This window comes from Zootoca vivipara, chromosome 6, assembly GCF_963506605.1.
Source record: "Zootoca vivipara chromosome 6, rZooViv1.1, whole genome shotgun sequence".
In the NCBI taxonomy this organism is placed as follows: Eukaryota; Metazoa; Chordata; class Lepidosauria; order Squamata; family Lacertidae; genus Zootoca; species Zootoca vivipara.
The window spans coordinates 28,415,974-28,433,319 of record NC_083281.1 but is presented as its reverse complement, the minus strand read 5'-3'; the positions used below and the strand labels follow the sequence as shown (position 1 = coordinate 28,433,319).

Here is a 17,346-nt window from a genome sequence, read left to right as displayed (position 1 = left end):
GGAAGATGGCAAGGGCTGACCCTGGGATCTTCTTGGTGCCAAGTCTGTTCTCTGCCACCGAGCTACGCCCCCCCTACTTATCTCGGGATCTGGGGCCGCCTCCTTTACTTACAATGCACATCCACCAGCGTGCTGACATTGGTGCTGCCCACAGCGTTGGACACCTCACACGACACAGGCTCTGTGAAGAAGGACTGGTCAACCGTTGCCTCGTAGCTGTCGCCATTGGCCTCCGGAATAGGTACACCTCCTTTAGCCCACCTGTGAAGAGATGTGTGGTCTTAGGAGAGCTCAGCTCAAGGGGTACTTTATGAGGAAAAGTTCCCCTACGTCAGGGCCAGGGACGTTCCAGCTCATGGGCCAAATGTGGGTCACAAGGCCTCCCCATTTTGGACCACAAGGCCATTCCCCCCCCCCTAAAACCATGCCCATCATATAGAATCATAGAGTTGGAAGAGACCACAAGGGCCATCCAGTCCAACCCCCTGCCAAGCAGGAAACACCATCAAAGCATTCCTGACAGATGGCTGTCAAGCCTCCGCTTAAAGACCTCCAGAGAAGGAGACTCCACCACACTCCTTGGCAGCAAATTCCACTGCCGAACAGCTCTGTGTGACACCAGGTGCAAGGCAGGTGGGGATGCAGCTGCAGAGAGCAGGATTGAACTTCCCACACACCCACTGACATGGGGAGTTCAATCCTGCTTACTTCAGGTGCACCAGCCCATTCCCAGTGCCCGAACCCTGCACAAAGCAGGATTGAGCCCCCTGATGTGTGGAGAGTTCACTCCTGCTTTGTGCAGGATCTCTGCTCAACTCGGCGGGTCAGCTTGGACAGCAGGGGGTGACAACCCACTTGTCAATCACTCAAAGTCAATACGATGTCAGGTGGGTGACAGGTGGGTGGTTCAGCCTACCCATCAAAGTTGGCCCACCGTAGGAAGGGAAGATCTCTGACCCAATGGACCAAAAAATATTCCCCTCTCCTGGGGGATCTTTTATTTAGAAAGCAGGTGAATAAGGAGGGTGTGGGGACTTGAGAGAGATATATAAAAATCATGCGCTGTATGGGGAAAGTGAACCGAAGTTCCTCTCCCTCCCCGGGACCCATCCAATGAAGCGAAAAGGTGGGAGATTCAGAATGGACAAAAGGAAATTACTTCCTCACACAGGGCAGAGTCGAACTGTGGAACTCTCTGCCACAAGAATTGGAGATGGCAACCAACTTAGAAGGTTTAAACAGATGCTTGGAGGGTCAGGCTGTCAGTGGGTACTAGTCGTGATGGCTAGGCAGTAACACCAGTGCCTAAGAAGGTGGCAGAGGGCGAAATTGCTCTCATGTCCTGCATTTGGGCTTCTAGAAGGCATCTGGCTGGCCACTGAAGGAAACAGAATGTTGGACTAGATGGGCCTCTGGCCTGATTCCCCAGGACTCTTCTCTTCCTTTGAAAGATGAGGAAGGGCGAGGAAAAGGCAAGAACCACAGCAAAAGAAAGCAAATAAACTTTGCTGCCTTGCTAATTGGCAAGCATCGACGAGCGTGCCATCTGCAGTGTTGCCATTAGAGGGCATCCCAGTCACACCATTGCTGCTGCAAGATCTCTGGTGGTCAGGGTCTCTCCTCTTTCTAGCCCTTACCTGTAGCCTGTCACTTCGGGGTTGGAGGTGGCCGTGCAGAGGAAGCTCACTTTGCCACCCTCGGCCACAGTTTGTGGCTGCACCGAGAGCATGACAACTGGTGGATCTGCAAGACGGAGAGGAACAGATGAAAATCTTGAACATTTATTTCCTTTAGTGTAAAGGCCCCAGTGACCCGGCGAAGGGATCCCCAAAAGGTAAGGTTTATGCCTTTTTTTCTCCCCGAGGCCTTTATCCCAATTGGGAAATGGGTGCCAAAGTTTGTGCCTATAGCCAACATCTGCTCGAATCCTTTACTATCCATCGGTGCATCTGCCTGGCTCCCTTACTATCAACATATGCGGTGTCTATTAGCTGTTCCACCTGAGTACAGTCAGTTAGGCTACTGCCAAGGCAGGTAGCTAGGATTCCACATAGCTTGCTCCTCCAGGTTTCCATGCTTTCAGAAGCCCCGAGCCATGGCAAGGTACAAAAAGCACTGCTTCTGCAGGACATAAGGACTCCAAGCTCTTATTTCATTTGGACCACCCCACAGTGACCAAGGCCCCATCTGGACTATACATTTAAAGTGGCACCACAGCACTTGAAACCGTACTTTATCAATGATGTTGAGAGTTGTTAGCAGGCCCCTATTCCCCTCACAGAACTACACACAATTCAGAGTGTTCCCTGGGAAACGGGATTGACTGTTCAACCCCCTCTGGGAATTGTAGCTCTGTGAGGGGAATTGGCATCTCTTTTGACAACTCTCAGCACCCTTAACTAACCACATTTCCCAGGATTCCTTGGGAAAAGACGTGGTTGTTTAAACTGGTTTCGTGGCGTTAAAATTTTTCGCTGTGAATGTGGCCACATTTATTGCACCGCAAAGTCCTCACTCCAAGTGAAACAGCTCCATTTCCTCTCTTCCCAGGTCTCCTTCAACATAGGAAGCTGCTTCCCTCATACTGATTCAGATCACCAGCTCAGTATTGCTTACACTGACTGGCAGCACCTCTCCAGAGCTGCGGGCAGGGAAAACGCCCGGCCACAATGGAAGGTGCTGGGAGATTGAACTTCTGTGCAGAAGGCAGATGCGCTGCCACAGAGTCCCGCCCCTTCCCCGCAGGCCCATGCCCTGTGGGCTCACATTGCACATTGAGGGTGACCGTGGTCTGCTTGCCGGCTGGGGCTGCTGGGTTGCTGACTCGGCAGGTGAACGAACTGCCCATGTCCCTGCTGCTGGGGGTCAAGAGGAGGGTGCTGACAGCCACTTCTCGCTTGCCGTCATCCATGAGGGCCTGCAGGAGAGGAAGAAGGGTTTCCATGTTGAATATTTCCTTGGATAGCCACTCTCTGGAGACAGGGCCTCTATACGTCGCACAAACACAAACACATTTTTCTTTTTCCCAGCCTGCATCTAGTGTTCATTTATTGGATTTGTATACTGCCTGTCTGCCAAGGCACCCAAGGGGATTTACCATTTTAAAACCCTAAAATGAATCCATTATATATCAAATGTAGAGCAACAGAGACCTCTCTGGCCAATGGGGAGCTGGTGGCATGCATGCTTTGTGGCCTAGGCTCCCTTGCTTCTTCCTTCCCTCAGGGCAGACAGGTCTAACATTACCATTTGTGAATGTGTGAATACAACAACCAGTGGTTGAAAGCTTGTATATCATCAGGTACATTTCATAGAACGCTGGGATTGGCCGTGCCTTCTTATTCAAATGTACACTGAGTGTTGGGACCAAGCTTGCTGCTGTGCAATGCGTCTCGCCTATATTGAAATAACTTTGCTGAACTTTGGTCTGTTCCTGAGCACGATTCAAAGTGGTGGTGGCTTAACTGAGGAATCTGTGACCCTCCAATGGCCATTGGACTACAACTCCCAACATCCTCAGCCAACATGACCAAGGAATGCTGGGAGTTGTAATCCAACCCTGCTGGTAGAGCATGAGACTCTTAATCTCAGGGTTGTGGCTTTGAGCCCCACTTTGGGTGAAAGATTCTTGCATTGCAGGGGGTTGGATGAGATGACCCTCATGGTCCCACCCAACTCTACAATTCTATGATTTACTGAACATCTGGAGGGCCACAGGCTCCCCATGCCTGGTAAGCTGAGATAGTCCCCTGGTTGATATGGTCACAAAGTCCTGAGCTAGCCCAGATGTGGTGTGGCGGTTGAAGTCCCCAAGCACAATTGACTGTGGGTTCACCAGCAACCCTCATGCAGGGGGGGGGCTATTGGGCAGTAACAGGGACGCGGGTAAAGCTGTGGTCTAAACCACTGAGCCTCTTTGGCTTGCTGATCAGAAGGTTGGCTGTTCGAATCCCCGTGACGGAGTGAGCTCCCATTGCTCTTTCCTAGCTCCTGCCAACCTAGCAGTTCGAAAGCACGCCAGTGCAAGTAGATAAATAGGTACCGCTGCAGCAGAAAGGTAAACAGTGTTTTTGTGCGCTCTGGCACTTGTCACAGTGTCCCATTGGGCCAGAAGCAGTGTAGTCATGCTGACCACATGACTTGGAAAGCTGTCTGTGGACAAACGCCGGCTCCCTCAGCCTGAAAGTGAGATGAGCGCCGCACCCCATATTCGACTTTGACTGGACTTAACTGTCCAGGGGTCCTTTACCTTTTACCTTTTTTATTGTTTCATCTTCGTGATCCTAATCCTAACCCTAACACTCAGAACAACCCCTAAAACCTGGCATTAGTTTCTCAGTGAAAAATAACAGAGAAATAATGGAGAAGGATGGAGTTACAATGAATGACAGTGACAACCTGTGTTTTTGCACCACCAAGCGCTTGGGAGAGATTTGGCCTTCCCAGTTTGTCCACTGGGGTCTCAGTAATCCACACCAGGTCAGTCCTGTCACCCGCAATTAAATTGTGAAGGAGCCTGCTTTTATTACCGACATGTCGTTCGGCAACAGCAGCACTAGGTGAAAGGATAAGTCAGCCTGACAACGCAGATTGTGATGGACGAAGGGAGGGTGCTGGACATTTCGCCAGGCTTACCCAGATAGATCTCAGACTCGCTGCCCTACTTTTCACCCCCCTCCTCTGCTTGTCTAGTTCTTGCCAACACTCAGTGAAGTCTCACCTTGGAGTACATGGCAGACTCCTGGCGTTGCCCATCTCGGTACCAGCTGATTTCGGCAGCTGGCTTGGCCCCGGCAGCACGGCACGACAAGTTGTAGGGGATGTTGGATATCACATGCACGATGGGACCGTTCTGGATCTCGGGGTCGTTGGGAGGGACTTGGAAGAAGAGACATGGAGAAGATAGGTTAGCTGTGTTATCTGGTAAGGGGGAACTCCCAGGTGCAAGACGTTTGGGCCACAGAAGCTTCTCCAGAAAAATAACAACAAACACCCTGGGCATGGCGGAAGCAGCAGGAGAGAGTTTCCATCTGAGCCAGATTTTGTGAAGAGGGAGAAGTGAAGCACTTAATCGTTTACTGCAAAACAGCCAGCAACGTCCTGCCAGCAGATTTTCTGGCTGGCCCCCATTCTTCAGGGGATACGCAGCAAAACCAGCTTATCATGTATGTGGGTCCTTGATCCAGAAAACCATTAGCTGAGGTCTACAGAGGGAGCAGCGCTACCAGGTGTAAGCAGAGCCAGATAGGATTGCAGCAAAGTCTTGGCTGCAGTAGCTGGTCCTTGGCTGCATCTTTAATATAGGGCTGGGGTGGGCTGCTGAACACAGCTGGTAGGCTGGATCCTTACCTGCCCAAACCTGTGACAAGCCAACTTTGACAGGTGGAAAGTCTTTCCCATCAGCTGCTTGCCAGATCATTTAAATGTGAGATGATGGGGATAGAACCAGGAACTATGCATGCGAAGCATGAGCTTGTCCGCAAAGCTGGCATTAAAATAGCACTAAGATCTAGGCCTCTGATAGCAGCAAAGGGGTGTAGCTCAGTGGTAGGACACCTGCTTTGAATGCAGAAGGTCCCAGGTTCTACCCCCAGCATCTCCAGGTGGGGACATTGGTGGTAATGGGACAGATGCACACCAACTCTTCACTGCGCATAGGAGAGTGAGCCAGAGTAAAAGTATATTTCTGATTCAGCGAAGACACAGGAAGGTGTGCTACAAAAGCAGTGAGTCAGGAATTCCTAACTGGCGGAGAGACGTTTTGAGTTCCCCATAGGGATGGGGAAGAAATTAAATTCATCTCACACTTAAAGGCAAAGCTACCTAATTTGCAGTTTCCAATAGAGCCCATGAACTGAGCCACAGCAGCCCTTTAAAATTCACACAGCTCTGAATTTTGCAATGCAGCCATGCGTACAAAAATGCCTAGATTAGTGTAAAGCATGCCTATGAATGGATATGAAAGTACTCGTACAAAAATGCATTATATTAGGGGACCTTGCTTGCAGAAATGCATATATTTGTCAACACTGCAGCTGTTAGGAGAAATTCACACTGAAATTGGTGAATTTTCACGAGGCGGGGTTTTTGTTTTTGGCAAAAAACAATAATCTCAAATTGTTGCAGAAATGTGGGGAGCTACATTCCAGACTGGGGGAAATGAGAGAAACTGAAAATGACCCATTTGCTCACCCCTACTTCCCAGCAAGTAAAGAGTACAGGATTCGGCCTGGGCAGCTAGCCGCTTGGACACCCTGGGTGGCACATGAATGCCACACAAAGGGGGCAGGGCGAGGTGCCATATTGTGGGGCGAGATGCCTGCGGGGTGAGGCAGGCCACGCCGGAATCCCAGTGCCCTAGCCATGTTCCACTCTGGCACCCTGCAGAGAGACGTGGCTCGGGTGCGCTGCAGGCCCTGTGGTAAGTGCCACCTCCATGATGTGGCACCCAGTGCCCCCCGCCCTCCTAGCTACGCCTCTGGGCCTGAGCCTGGACTGCAAAAGCCCCTGTGGCTGTGTGTTGATGGGCTGTCACAATAGCGTATCCTCCAGCTCCTTTTATGCTGCCAAGACACATTGATAGATTAGCAGAAAAGCCAGGAAAGGATCCAAGAAGCCAGAACTGGATGCAGGAATTTTTGACTCTCGTTATATATGAACCAGGATTGTCTTCTCCCTGGTCCTGAATGGGGTAACTGTGCCCCTGAAGGACCAGGTGCACAGCCTGGGAGTCATTTTGGACTCAAATCTGTCCATGGAGGCGCTGGTCAATTCTGTGTCCAGGGCAGCTGTTTACCAGCTCCGCTTGGTACATAGGCTGAGACCCTACCTGCCAGTGGACTGTCTCGCCAGAGAGGTGCATACTCTTGTTATCTCCCGCTTGGACTACTGCAATGCGCTCTATGTGGGCCTTTGAAGGTGACCCGGTAACTACAACTAATCCAGAATGCAGCAGCTAGACTGGTGACTGGGAGTGGCTGCTAAGACCTCATAACACTGGTCCTGAAAGACCTACATTGGCTCCCAGTATGTTTCTGAGCACAATTCAAACTGCTGGTGCTGACCTTTAAAGCCCTAAACGGCATCGGCCCAGTATACCTGGAGGAGCATCTCCACCCCCATCCTTCAGCCCAGACACCAAGGTTCAGCTCCGAGGACCTTATTGCGGTTCCCTCATTGCAAGGTTACAGGGAACCAGGCAGAGGACCTTCTCGGTAGTGGCGCCCACCCTGTGGAACACCCTCCCACCAGATGTCAAGGAAATAAACAACTACCTGACTTTTAGAAGACATCTGAAGGCCTGCTTAGGGAAGTTTTTGATGTTTGATGTTGTACCGTGATGTTGTTGGAAGCCACCCAGAGTGGCTGGGGAAACCCAGCCAGATGGGTGGGGTCTAACTAATAAATTATTATCATTATTGGGTGGGAGAAAGAATGGTTTTGAAAAACTGGATTTTAAGCGCTCTCACGCCTGAGCAACTCTGGTCAAGGATGGGACCGCCTCGAAAAGAGGGTGAAGTGGGATAATCGTGTCAGTGGTCTGAGGAACGAAGGGGGAGGGGAAGAGAACTCACTAAGTACGGTCAGCTTGGCCCTCTGCGACCGCAGGGCGGCCTGAGTGGCCTGGCATTCATAGATGGCATCATCATCCAATTCAGCGTAGTCAATCTTCAGGTTATGCTGCCCAGCAGATGCATCTCCAACAATGGAGTAGCGTGACCAGCCTGCAGTGAGGAGAAAAGCAGGTTGTCATGTAAGCAGTGGCATAGTAATGGGTGGGCAGGGGGCGCGCCACTGCGGGCAGCAGGCTGGATGGGGCTGACCACCTCCACCAGCATGGAGGAGAAGCCCCGAGTAAACGAGACTGCCTCACTCCATGGCTTGCTTGCGGGGTTTGCCGCGCCGCCACGGCGCATGCCTCCTGTGTGTGCATGCGCCATGCTGCGTGTGTCGCGCATCATGACACATGCGTTGTGATGCGCAATGCATGCAAGCGACAGACACCCTGCCCCCCGGTGGGGTGCCTTCGCGTTTGCCGCCCCGGGCAGCCAGGCGGCTAGCTACGCCGCTGCATGTAAGGTAAAGTTTGCAGAACCCAGGATGGAAAGAGGCACCTGCAGCGCCCCCTGGAGTCGTTTACTACAGCGACTCATCGCTACTGTACCCGCTTCCCTCCCAGTACCACGGTGAGCATACCTGGCAGGTCTCTTTCTCCCCCCAAGGCCAGCCCGTCCTTGGTCCACTGCACCATGCCTCGGTAGCCCATCACCACGCAAGCCAGCGTCACGGACTGTCCGGACACAATCACCTGGTCCATGGGCTGTTGGAAGAAATAGGCCGCCAACCCTGGGGAGCAAAGAACAACGGCACCAAGGTGGTTAAGGTCAAGCAATTAGGGAGAGATTCAGAGTTCAGTTTGCGTTTAAAGATGAAACTCCCACACTTGCGCTTTCGGAAACAACACGTGAGCAAAAACACAGCCTTCCATCGAGACTGGAGCTCCTCCGAATCTCCAGCCAAGAAACGTCTGCAAAAACGCATGTAGGAGGGTAACGTGTGCTTACAAGGGCACAGGGGAGTGAAAACAGCGTGCAAAAATGTGTCTGGGTTGGGGCGATTGCTTTGCAAACGTGTGTACGTCAGGCAAAATCGTACATTAAAACGTGCATATTAGGAGAAATTCACCCCCAACACACACACACACACACACTGATGTGGAAAGGCAGAGAATAGAAGAAGGGGAAATAGAGAGAAGCTGAAATTGACAGAATTGCACATCCTTACTAGTGATGCGGGAGATCTGGGCCAGTTTACCCTCCTCCCTGGGGAAAAACCTGTTCCCCAGCTGAGGTGAGTGCATGTCCCCCATAACATTCCTCCTCCTGTTGGTAAATTCTTCCTTCTCTTTCCTTTTGTGGGAGAAGCAGCAAAAGCCACAAATGCGCCGAGGAGACCTGGGAGGAGTGAGAGGGGTGGTTTGCGAAACAGGAGAGCAGGGAGGGAAAGCTGATAGAGGAGAGTTTCAATTTTTTGAGGCGCCGCAGGAGCCCCCGGGTCCCTGGCACTGCCTTATCTCCATGCCACAGACTGCTGAGGTGCTGGTTTGGTGTGCTCTGCACATGCCCTTCAGCCAAGGAAGCCTCTGTTTCCACTCTGTGTTCCCACCGTCAAACAGCTTTCTTTTGCTCTCCCTTCCCCTGGCTCTAGGCAAATGCATTAAAAGAAACTTTAGAGATGGTGTGTGTGTGTGGACACACACACACACGTGCGCAAGCAAGTAAATCACTGCGCCCTCTGGGGTCCTATATTTGCTTTGGGTGGAGGAAGGATCTGGGGGTCAATAAGAATGCACGAAACGCCCAGATTATGCAGGAATAAATCAGTATATCCCATTATACTGTCAATCCCAATAAAACAATGTAGGTATTACTTTATTGCCTGCTTTGCAGTTGTTTTTCATTTGTAATGAATTTATTTGGAGGATATTTTGTTTGGCTGTTATGTATGTTGCTTGAAAATGTGGAATTTTCATTGTATTGTTTGTAGTATTTCATGTGCAATGGCTTATTCTGACATCCTGTTCAGCAGTTAACTACAGTATAATGTTCTTTAATGTAGGGTTTTTAAAAGGTGGGTCTCCCTCATTTGATCTTTGTTTATTATGTTATGAGGCTGTGTAGACACTATACATTTCAGGTACATTTGGAACACATTCTTTCCCTCAAAGAATTCTGAGCACTGTAGTTTACGCTTCACAGAGCTAAAGTTTCCAGAAACCGTTAACAAACTACAGTGCCCAGTGTTCTTTGAGGGAAAGAATGGTGCTTTAAAGGCATAGCGCCTACACACTGTCAGATGTGTGCTTGGGGTTGTATCCAATGCTTAATCATACTTAAGAGCAGGCATCCCCAAACTTGGCCCTCCAGATATTTTGGACTACAATTCCCATCATCCCTGACCACTGGTCCTGTTACCTAGGGATCATGGGAGTTGTGGGCCAAAACATCTGGAGGGCCGCAGTTTGGGGATGCCTGCTTAAGAGTATACCCACTGAATGTAATGGGCATGACTAACTTGGATGCATTCATTTTAATGGATCAACTTGAGTAAAACATGGATACAATCCCAGTGGGGAAGCTACCTGCTCCAGCACCGGGAGCGGCGTGCATCTGGGGGCGTGGCTGGCACGCACCCCAGGGGGCGTGGCATGTTGCCCACAGGGGGGCGTGGCACGCATCTTGGGGCATGCGCAGTGAGCGGTCCGGGTGTGTGCAGCGAGTGGCCCAGGGGTGGCCGCGATGTCACTCCCGGATGGCATCTGGGGCACACCGCCCCCGCCCCCCTTTGTCCGCCAGTGTACAATCCTTACCCTTCCAACCAGTATATAAACTGTTTAAACAAAGAAACAAAACAGTCCCCTTGCATTTATTTTTCTATATTGTTTATTTGAGGAATTTATAATCCATGCTTCAATAAAATTCCCAAAGCAGCTTTGCATAGGACCAAGGACTGTTTTCCCACCTGTGCATATCCTTTAAGATCCAGAACATGTTCATGCAGCCAGAGTGTCATGTCTCATCAGGGGCTATTACGCAAATGGATTTCAAGGATTGTACATGTGCCTTGGCAGCCGTGGATGATCTCCCCTCCTTGCCTGTGCGCAGACAGTGGAGCAGATCCATGCTGCTGCCCCAGAGACCACGGGCTCCTCTAGGGGACCTGAAAACTCAGCTCTCACCCTCATTTGCTTGCACAAAGCTTATGCAAAGGTTAGGCGATGCATAGCCTTTTTATCGCGCATTCGTTCCAATCCATTGGCAGGGAGGTTGTACGACAATGAGCTTTCATCCTGATTTGCTGGTACGGTGTTCATCATATGCACATCCCACACTTCCCGGTGCATTTCCCCAACACTTTCCTAACTGCAAAAAGGTTTTTTTTAAAAAAAATAAAATAAAAATAAAAGTGGATTTGTTGCAGTAGGGCAACAGAGCACTTTAATCCAGAAAACCAAGATTTCCAGAATGCGCTTCAATCTCCTCTGCAGCCTTCCCCTATGTACATATGAAAACGGCGAGAAAAAGAGGCAATACTACATGATGGTCGGATCCTTTGGTCCACTGCAGCAGGGCCTCTGCTTATTGTTCCTATGCTATCCCACTTGCGTATTGGGGGGGGGGGGTATCCTTTTTCACAACTCTCTGTGTAAAGATCCCCAAAGGGGATTTGCTAGGTTTGCTTGCTGCGGATGTCATGCTCCGTTGAATAGCTCGTGGTTTCCTGCTCAATTGACCATTAAAGAAACAAGAGATGCTTAAATAGATATTTTAGAGAGGTTTCCCCAGAGACTGCTGATCCATATAAAGCTCGCTTGCTTACTGCAGAGTGAACTTGTGCAATCCTGAGATCAGGCCTATCCAGGAGTTGGGAGGACTGATCATTCATTAGTCCGGGGACAGATGAGAAAAACGTAACACTTTCTTGTCTGTAGAAAATGCATTTCAAGCCAGTGTTCTTTCGAGGGACATTGCTGTCCTCAGATTAATTGAGAGAGATAGAGAGAGAGGAGCTTGCTCAGGGGACAAATTGTGGGACCTCGGAACAGCCTGCATCAGGAGGTAGTGGACGAGAGGTTTTTAAGCAGAGGCTGAACGGCCAAATGTCAGGGGTGCCATGGCAGTGGACTTCCTGCATCAAGTGTGGGCAATTACTGAGCAAGGTGAGCCCATGGCCAGACTCTGCATAGGGCAGCTTCTTATCTTCCAATGGTTGCAACATCCTGGTGTGGTTCAGACACTATAAAACAGATCCTTACTATTGCTAGAGGTAACATTCAACACATTCACCCATTGGTAAGAATTACACTTATACTGCAGTTTCACTTAAAAACCACACAAAACAGATACGCGCGCGCACACACACATATGGTGAGAAACTTTAGAAAAACGTAAAATTACGTAGTTAGCAGACCACCAGCTAACTATTACAGATACTATTTTGTCTTTATTATCTGCATAAGCCTGGTGGCACAGTGACGTTTTCAGCAAACGTTTAAAGGTTAATCTGGAAGACGTCTCCTGAATTTCTATTGGAAGAAACTTCCACCGGACTGGAGACTGCGACTTGAAAGGCTCGGCTTTGTGCCGGTGTCAAATGAGCCTCACTAACTCAGGGGAAAACCAGCTTTGCTTCTATGGATGGTCTCCGTGATCAGGCTGGGCTTTGAGGGATCTGACAGGCCCTAAAGCTGCTCAGGGTAATAACTAAGCGATACATAGGGATGTGTGAATCAGCCTTAAAAGGTTGGGTTTTTGAGACTCAGCAGAAACAGCCTTTTCATTCTGCTTCCTTCTTACTGTGGCCAGGATATAGCCACAATGCTTGGAGATTGGAGTGACCTGCAATAGTATTTCCCCTTCTATACATGAAGCAGCATCTGCCCGCTGCTTCAAACATATGGTAAAGATGTGTCTTTCTGCCCAGGTTTCCCCAAACCCATAAGATCGGACCCTGTTTAATTTGTTTCTGAATGCTTTTAAATGAAGAAATAAAATAAATGTTGCTGGTTTGCACACACACACTCCCTGCTGAAGCATACGGTATCTAGTTGCCAGCACCCAGCTTTTGCCCCCCCGCCCTGCCCCCCTGCGCCTTCCGCCCTTTCGGCCACTGGGAGACTGTTAAGATCTCCGAGGCTGAAAGAGTCTTTATTGGCACACAGATCCCTCCATCTTGAGACTCTTATCTCCTCACTAAAGCCTGCTTAACTGCAATCCAATAACGCCAGGCCTTTGTCCTATTGTTTAAAAGTTTACCCACTAAACGAGGGTCTGAATAGCACGATAATCCTCTCAAGAGGGTCAAGAGGGCTGAGACATGGAGATGGAGCCAGAGACAAAGGGCTGGAAGAGAGTCAGAAAGGCAGGCTGGTCCAACCACCCCAGGGGAATAGGGGATCTGATGCCGGCTGGAACAGGGCCACCAAGCCTGGTACCCATCTGAACATCTGAGCATCGACTGCCCAACCATTTCCTAAAATTGTGTGTGTGTTGGTGTGTGTGTGTGTTTACAGCAAGGAAGAGAAGGACCCTCTGTACGGCTCGGTTTCATCTCACTCACCACCCAAGGGAGGACACTTTTTGATCTCCAACACCTCACTTACAAAACAGTTCTTAAAGCGATGAAACAGGGAAAGGACCAACCCTATTTCTACGGGGGGTGTTTGTGTGTGTGCCCTCCTGAGCCCTCCCCAGGCACAAATGGGGCACCTTCTCTTCTTCCATCACAACTCATTCTCACACTTGCTCCTCTGGAGTGGATGGGTCCACCAGGGAAATAAAAAGTGGGGTAAATAATCAATAATAAAAAAGTGAGAACATGCCTCTGAGAGAGGTGGAGAACCTCAGGCTCAGGGGGGCTGAACGTGGCCCTCCAGGTCTCTCTGACTAGCCCTCATAATTCTCCCTAGGCTGCACCCTTCATTGGCTGTGCTGTGCATGTTCCTTGAGTGTTTTTCCCCTGGCTGAAAGAATGCCTCTTGCTTGTCTGGATAGCAGAGGAAGAGAGGTACATGTATGTGGGGGAATTAGCCACATGCTGAAAGGTAAAATTGGCATCTGTTGCTGCCCTCCCTTTTGCCTCTGGCCCTGCCCATCCCTGGCATGTGGCTCCTGGAAGGTTGCTAAGAGGAGAATGTGGCCCTTGGTCTGGAAAAACTCCTGGAATGTCTCACTTTTCCCTAGGACATCTCTATTATCAGTGGTATGGAGTTAGGCGACCCCTGAGCAAGGAGATAACTTTTAGACGACATCTGAAGGCAGCCCTGTAGAGGGAAGTTTTTTTAATGTTTAATGTTTTATTATGTTTTTATATACGTTGGAAGCCACCCAGAGTGGCTGGGGCAACCCAGTCAAATGGGTGGGGTACTGATAAAATAATAAAAATAACGGAATAGGATGTCCCTATTTTCATTGGAGAAATGTTGGAGGGTATGTGAGGGTTGTATCCAAAGCCAATCCTACTCTGAGCAGGTTCTTTTGAAATCAATGGACTTGACTAACAAAAGTGTACTCTGAGCAGAAACTGGATACAAACTCCAAGGGTGCAAGCAGCTTGCATTGCCTTCTCCTTTGGGTGCAGGTCAGATCCAGAGGGAGACAGTGAGTGAGCGGGCAGTGGAGAGAGCTGCGAGGTGATGGGCACATTCTGGGACCTCAATGAGGTCATCTTGCCCAATGGGACCGCCCAAATATCTGGAGCCAACACTGTTTAATAGCCTGGCAAATTCATTCATTCATTCACTTCTCTCTCTCTCTCTCTCTCTCTCTCTCTCTCTCTCTCTCTCTCTCTCTCACACACACACACACACACACACACACACACACACACACTTCCTGAACACACACACAGCTGCAGGGGACACTCCTGCCACAATCCCAAAGGGGGGACTCCATATGGGCTCCCATCTGGTGACATTCGAAAGCATTGCACCATTGCAAGGGAGCCTCATGTAGGGCAGTGTGACTCCATCTGAACGGCAGGGTGGGTGAGCTCTCCTCCTGACCTCACCACCCTCTCGAAACCATCACTTCGCTTCATGCACTTTTGCTGATTGGGGGTGGAGCACCACTGCTGGACTCCAGTTCTGGCAAATGCGTTTCCTTTTTGCCATGCTGCCCACGGCTGTTGAGGTACCGGCAGATGCTGTTTGTAAATAGCAGGGCAAAGGGGCTGGAGAGAGGGGGAGCGGCAGAAACTGGAGTGCAGTGTCAGGCAGGGAAGAACATTCATGGTTGGTGGAGAGGGAGATTCCCTTCCTTGAGCCACAAGGAGCCACTAACTCTCCAGTGCCAAAGCGTGCCCAAGACTGGAGACTTCCAAACAACCAGATCACCTTTAAAGGACGTGACACTATTTCTTTCTTTGGGGATAGTTGTGAGAGCATGGGGCTAGCCGGCAGGGCCATAGCTCAGGGACAGAGCATCTGTTTTTCTGTAGCATTACCAGACTGGATAGCTCAGTTGGTTAGAGCGTGCTGCTGCTAATGCCAAGGTTGCAGGTTCGATCCCCATAAGGGACAGCTGCATATTTCCACATTGCAGGGGTTTGGACTAGAGGACTCTCACAGTCCCTTCCAACTCTACAGTTCCATGATTTTATGATTCTAGGTATGCAGGAGGTTCCAGGTTCAACCCCCAGCATCTCCAGATAGGGTTGGGGGACAGCCTGAACGCCCCCTGGAGAGCCGTTGCCAGTCAGTGCAGACAATATTGAGCTAGGTGGGCTGTTGGTCTCATTTAGGCAGCTCCCCATGTTGCTAAGACAGAGTCCAAAATTTTGCGTAGGTTTGGGATGGAGGGTGGTGGCGGTAAAGAGCTACAAAGCTAGAGCCCTCTTTGGGCATCCCGTTAGTCACACAATTCCCATCACATTGAAGTGGAGGTGGGGATGAGTGTGGCAGCCCTGCCTCCTTTGCCAATGTCCCTGCCACCCACAAGGAGTGGGAGCCTGGTCTACTCATAGTTCATTCCTGGCCCTCATCTACTCATAGGCCTTCACTCATAGGCCCCACAGAGAGGGGGCGCCTGGTCTACTCATAGCCTACTCATAGCCTCTATATATATCTACCGGTATCTATATCTAATCTATATCTAATCTATATTTATATAAAACAATTCCCACAAAAAACATCTGTGCACAAAGATGTTCAGGACCAAAACAAACAGTCTAAATACAGAAGCGCGATAACACCTAATAAAAAATCTAATACCACCGCTACAACCTAATGCTAAAAATAATCCAATCCACAATTAACATCACAACCAAAGGGATTGCAAAGCTCGCCAATATGTCAATTAAAAACATCCCATAACTTCACATCCAAAAACAGCCCACAGCAACCGCCCACTCCTAGGTTCCCTGCATGGAACAGGGTTATGGGGACACGTTTTACACTCATTACACATTTTAAACAGGGATTGTTTATTCCAGGAACCATGATATCTAGAAACTTTTAATATGCAAGCACTATGATTTGTCTGGGGTCACAAAATGTCGGATCTGTGCTCCGTCTTAAACCAGGACACCATGTGACTTTGTGAGACGTGTGCTTATTTATTTATTCATTTCACAAAAAGGTATACCCCACTTGACTGCGAGAAACCTCAAGGCAGTTTACAAAGAGATAAAACAGAAAATTCGAGAGAAATACACAACCATACATTAGAACGTACGAAAGTTAAATACTAAAACAGATTCAAATCACTTCAACTTTCTAAGCACCGGGGTTAGGCTTGCCAAAACAAGAATGTTTTCAGCAGGTGATGGAAAGAGTACAATGACGGCGCTTGCTTGATTTCAAGAGGCAGGGAGTTCCAAAGTTCAGTTGCTGCCACACTAAACGATCGAGTTCTCATAAATGGATATTGGGTGGCACCTGTAATAGTGCCAATTCAACCGATCAAAGCAGTCGAGTTGGGCACATGTGGGGTAAAGGTGATTTCATAGGTAAACTGGTCTCATGTTTTTAAGGGCTGTATACGCTAACATTAACACCTTGCAATATCAGCAACCAGCGCAGCTCTCTGAGCCCAGGTCTTATATGCTGACAAGGCCTCACTCCTGTCAGCAATTGTGCTGCAGCATTCTGCACTCGCTGCAGTTTCCGGATTGTACTTCATAACTGCACTTTGTAAGTAGAATGGTTTTTCCTGCGTCCCTGAGGTTGGGGGTGCGGGAAAAGATCAAGCGTTTGGATGCCTGGGTTCTGTTATCAGCTCTGGAAGGGAGAGACCAAGGCAAGGAATGCTTTACCATTAGAAGTTGTCAACACCGCAGGAATAGACTGTGAGGAGAGACAGAAACGGCTGTCATCTGGCTAGGAGACGTCCCTTTGTTATGAGAGCCGTCTCCATACACAAAAAGATACCACTGCAGCCAAGATTAGAAATAGGCGAACTCTCCAAAAACCTGCCTTACATTCACCTGGAAACTATCCAAAAAAAAATTTCCTGGGGGAGGTGACAATCAAAAACACTCAGGTAATTTCCCCAAGCAAATCTGAGAGTTCAGAAAAAAATAAGCCAGCTGGCCAGCCTCCCACTAACACCCAAAACACACCTCCCTTCTTTTACCCCCCTGCACACCTTCACTGTTGCTGCCACAGCTTCAGGGAATGGGAAGGGAATGTATTTTAGAGTGCGTGTATGGGTAGCTTTGGGGGAAAGGAAAGCTTAGCAGGGATGGGCCAGGGGAAGCCATGAATTCTTCTTTGGTTTAGATTTTAATCTGAGCCCAAGAAGAACAGAGAGGGGGACTTTACAAGCTCAGCTTTCATTTAAGGTAGGT

General features: G+C 49.5%; 1 protein-coding gene across 1 annotated transcript in view; it reads right to left on the bottom strand.

The window, feature by feature from the left end:
• The window catches only part of KIRREL2 (kirre like nephrin family adhesion molecule 2), a 58,794-nt gene that overhangs the window by 17,305 nt on the left and 24,143 nt on the right, over positions 1-17,346 (bottom strand). The window contains exons 2-7 of the mRNA XM_035119529.2: positions 8,197-8,346; positions 7,575-7,724; positions 4,721-4,878; positions 2,767-2,917; positions 1,638-1,743; positions 113-261 (exon numbers count right to left, since the gene is read on the bottom strand). Coding sequence (XP_034975420.2) covers positions 113-261; positions 1,638-1,743; positions 2,767-2,917; positions 4,721-4,878; positions 7,575-7,724; positions 8,197-8,346 — 864 coding nt within the window. The remainder of the gene's footprint in view (positions 1-112; positions 262-1,637; positions 1,744-2,766; positions 2,918-4,720; positions 4,879-7,574; positions 7,725-8,196; positions 8,347-17,346) is intronic.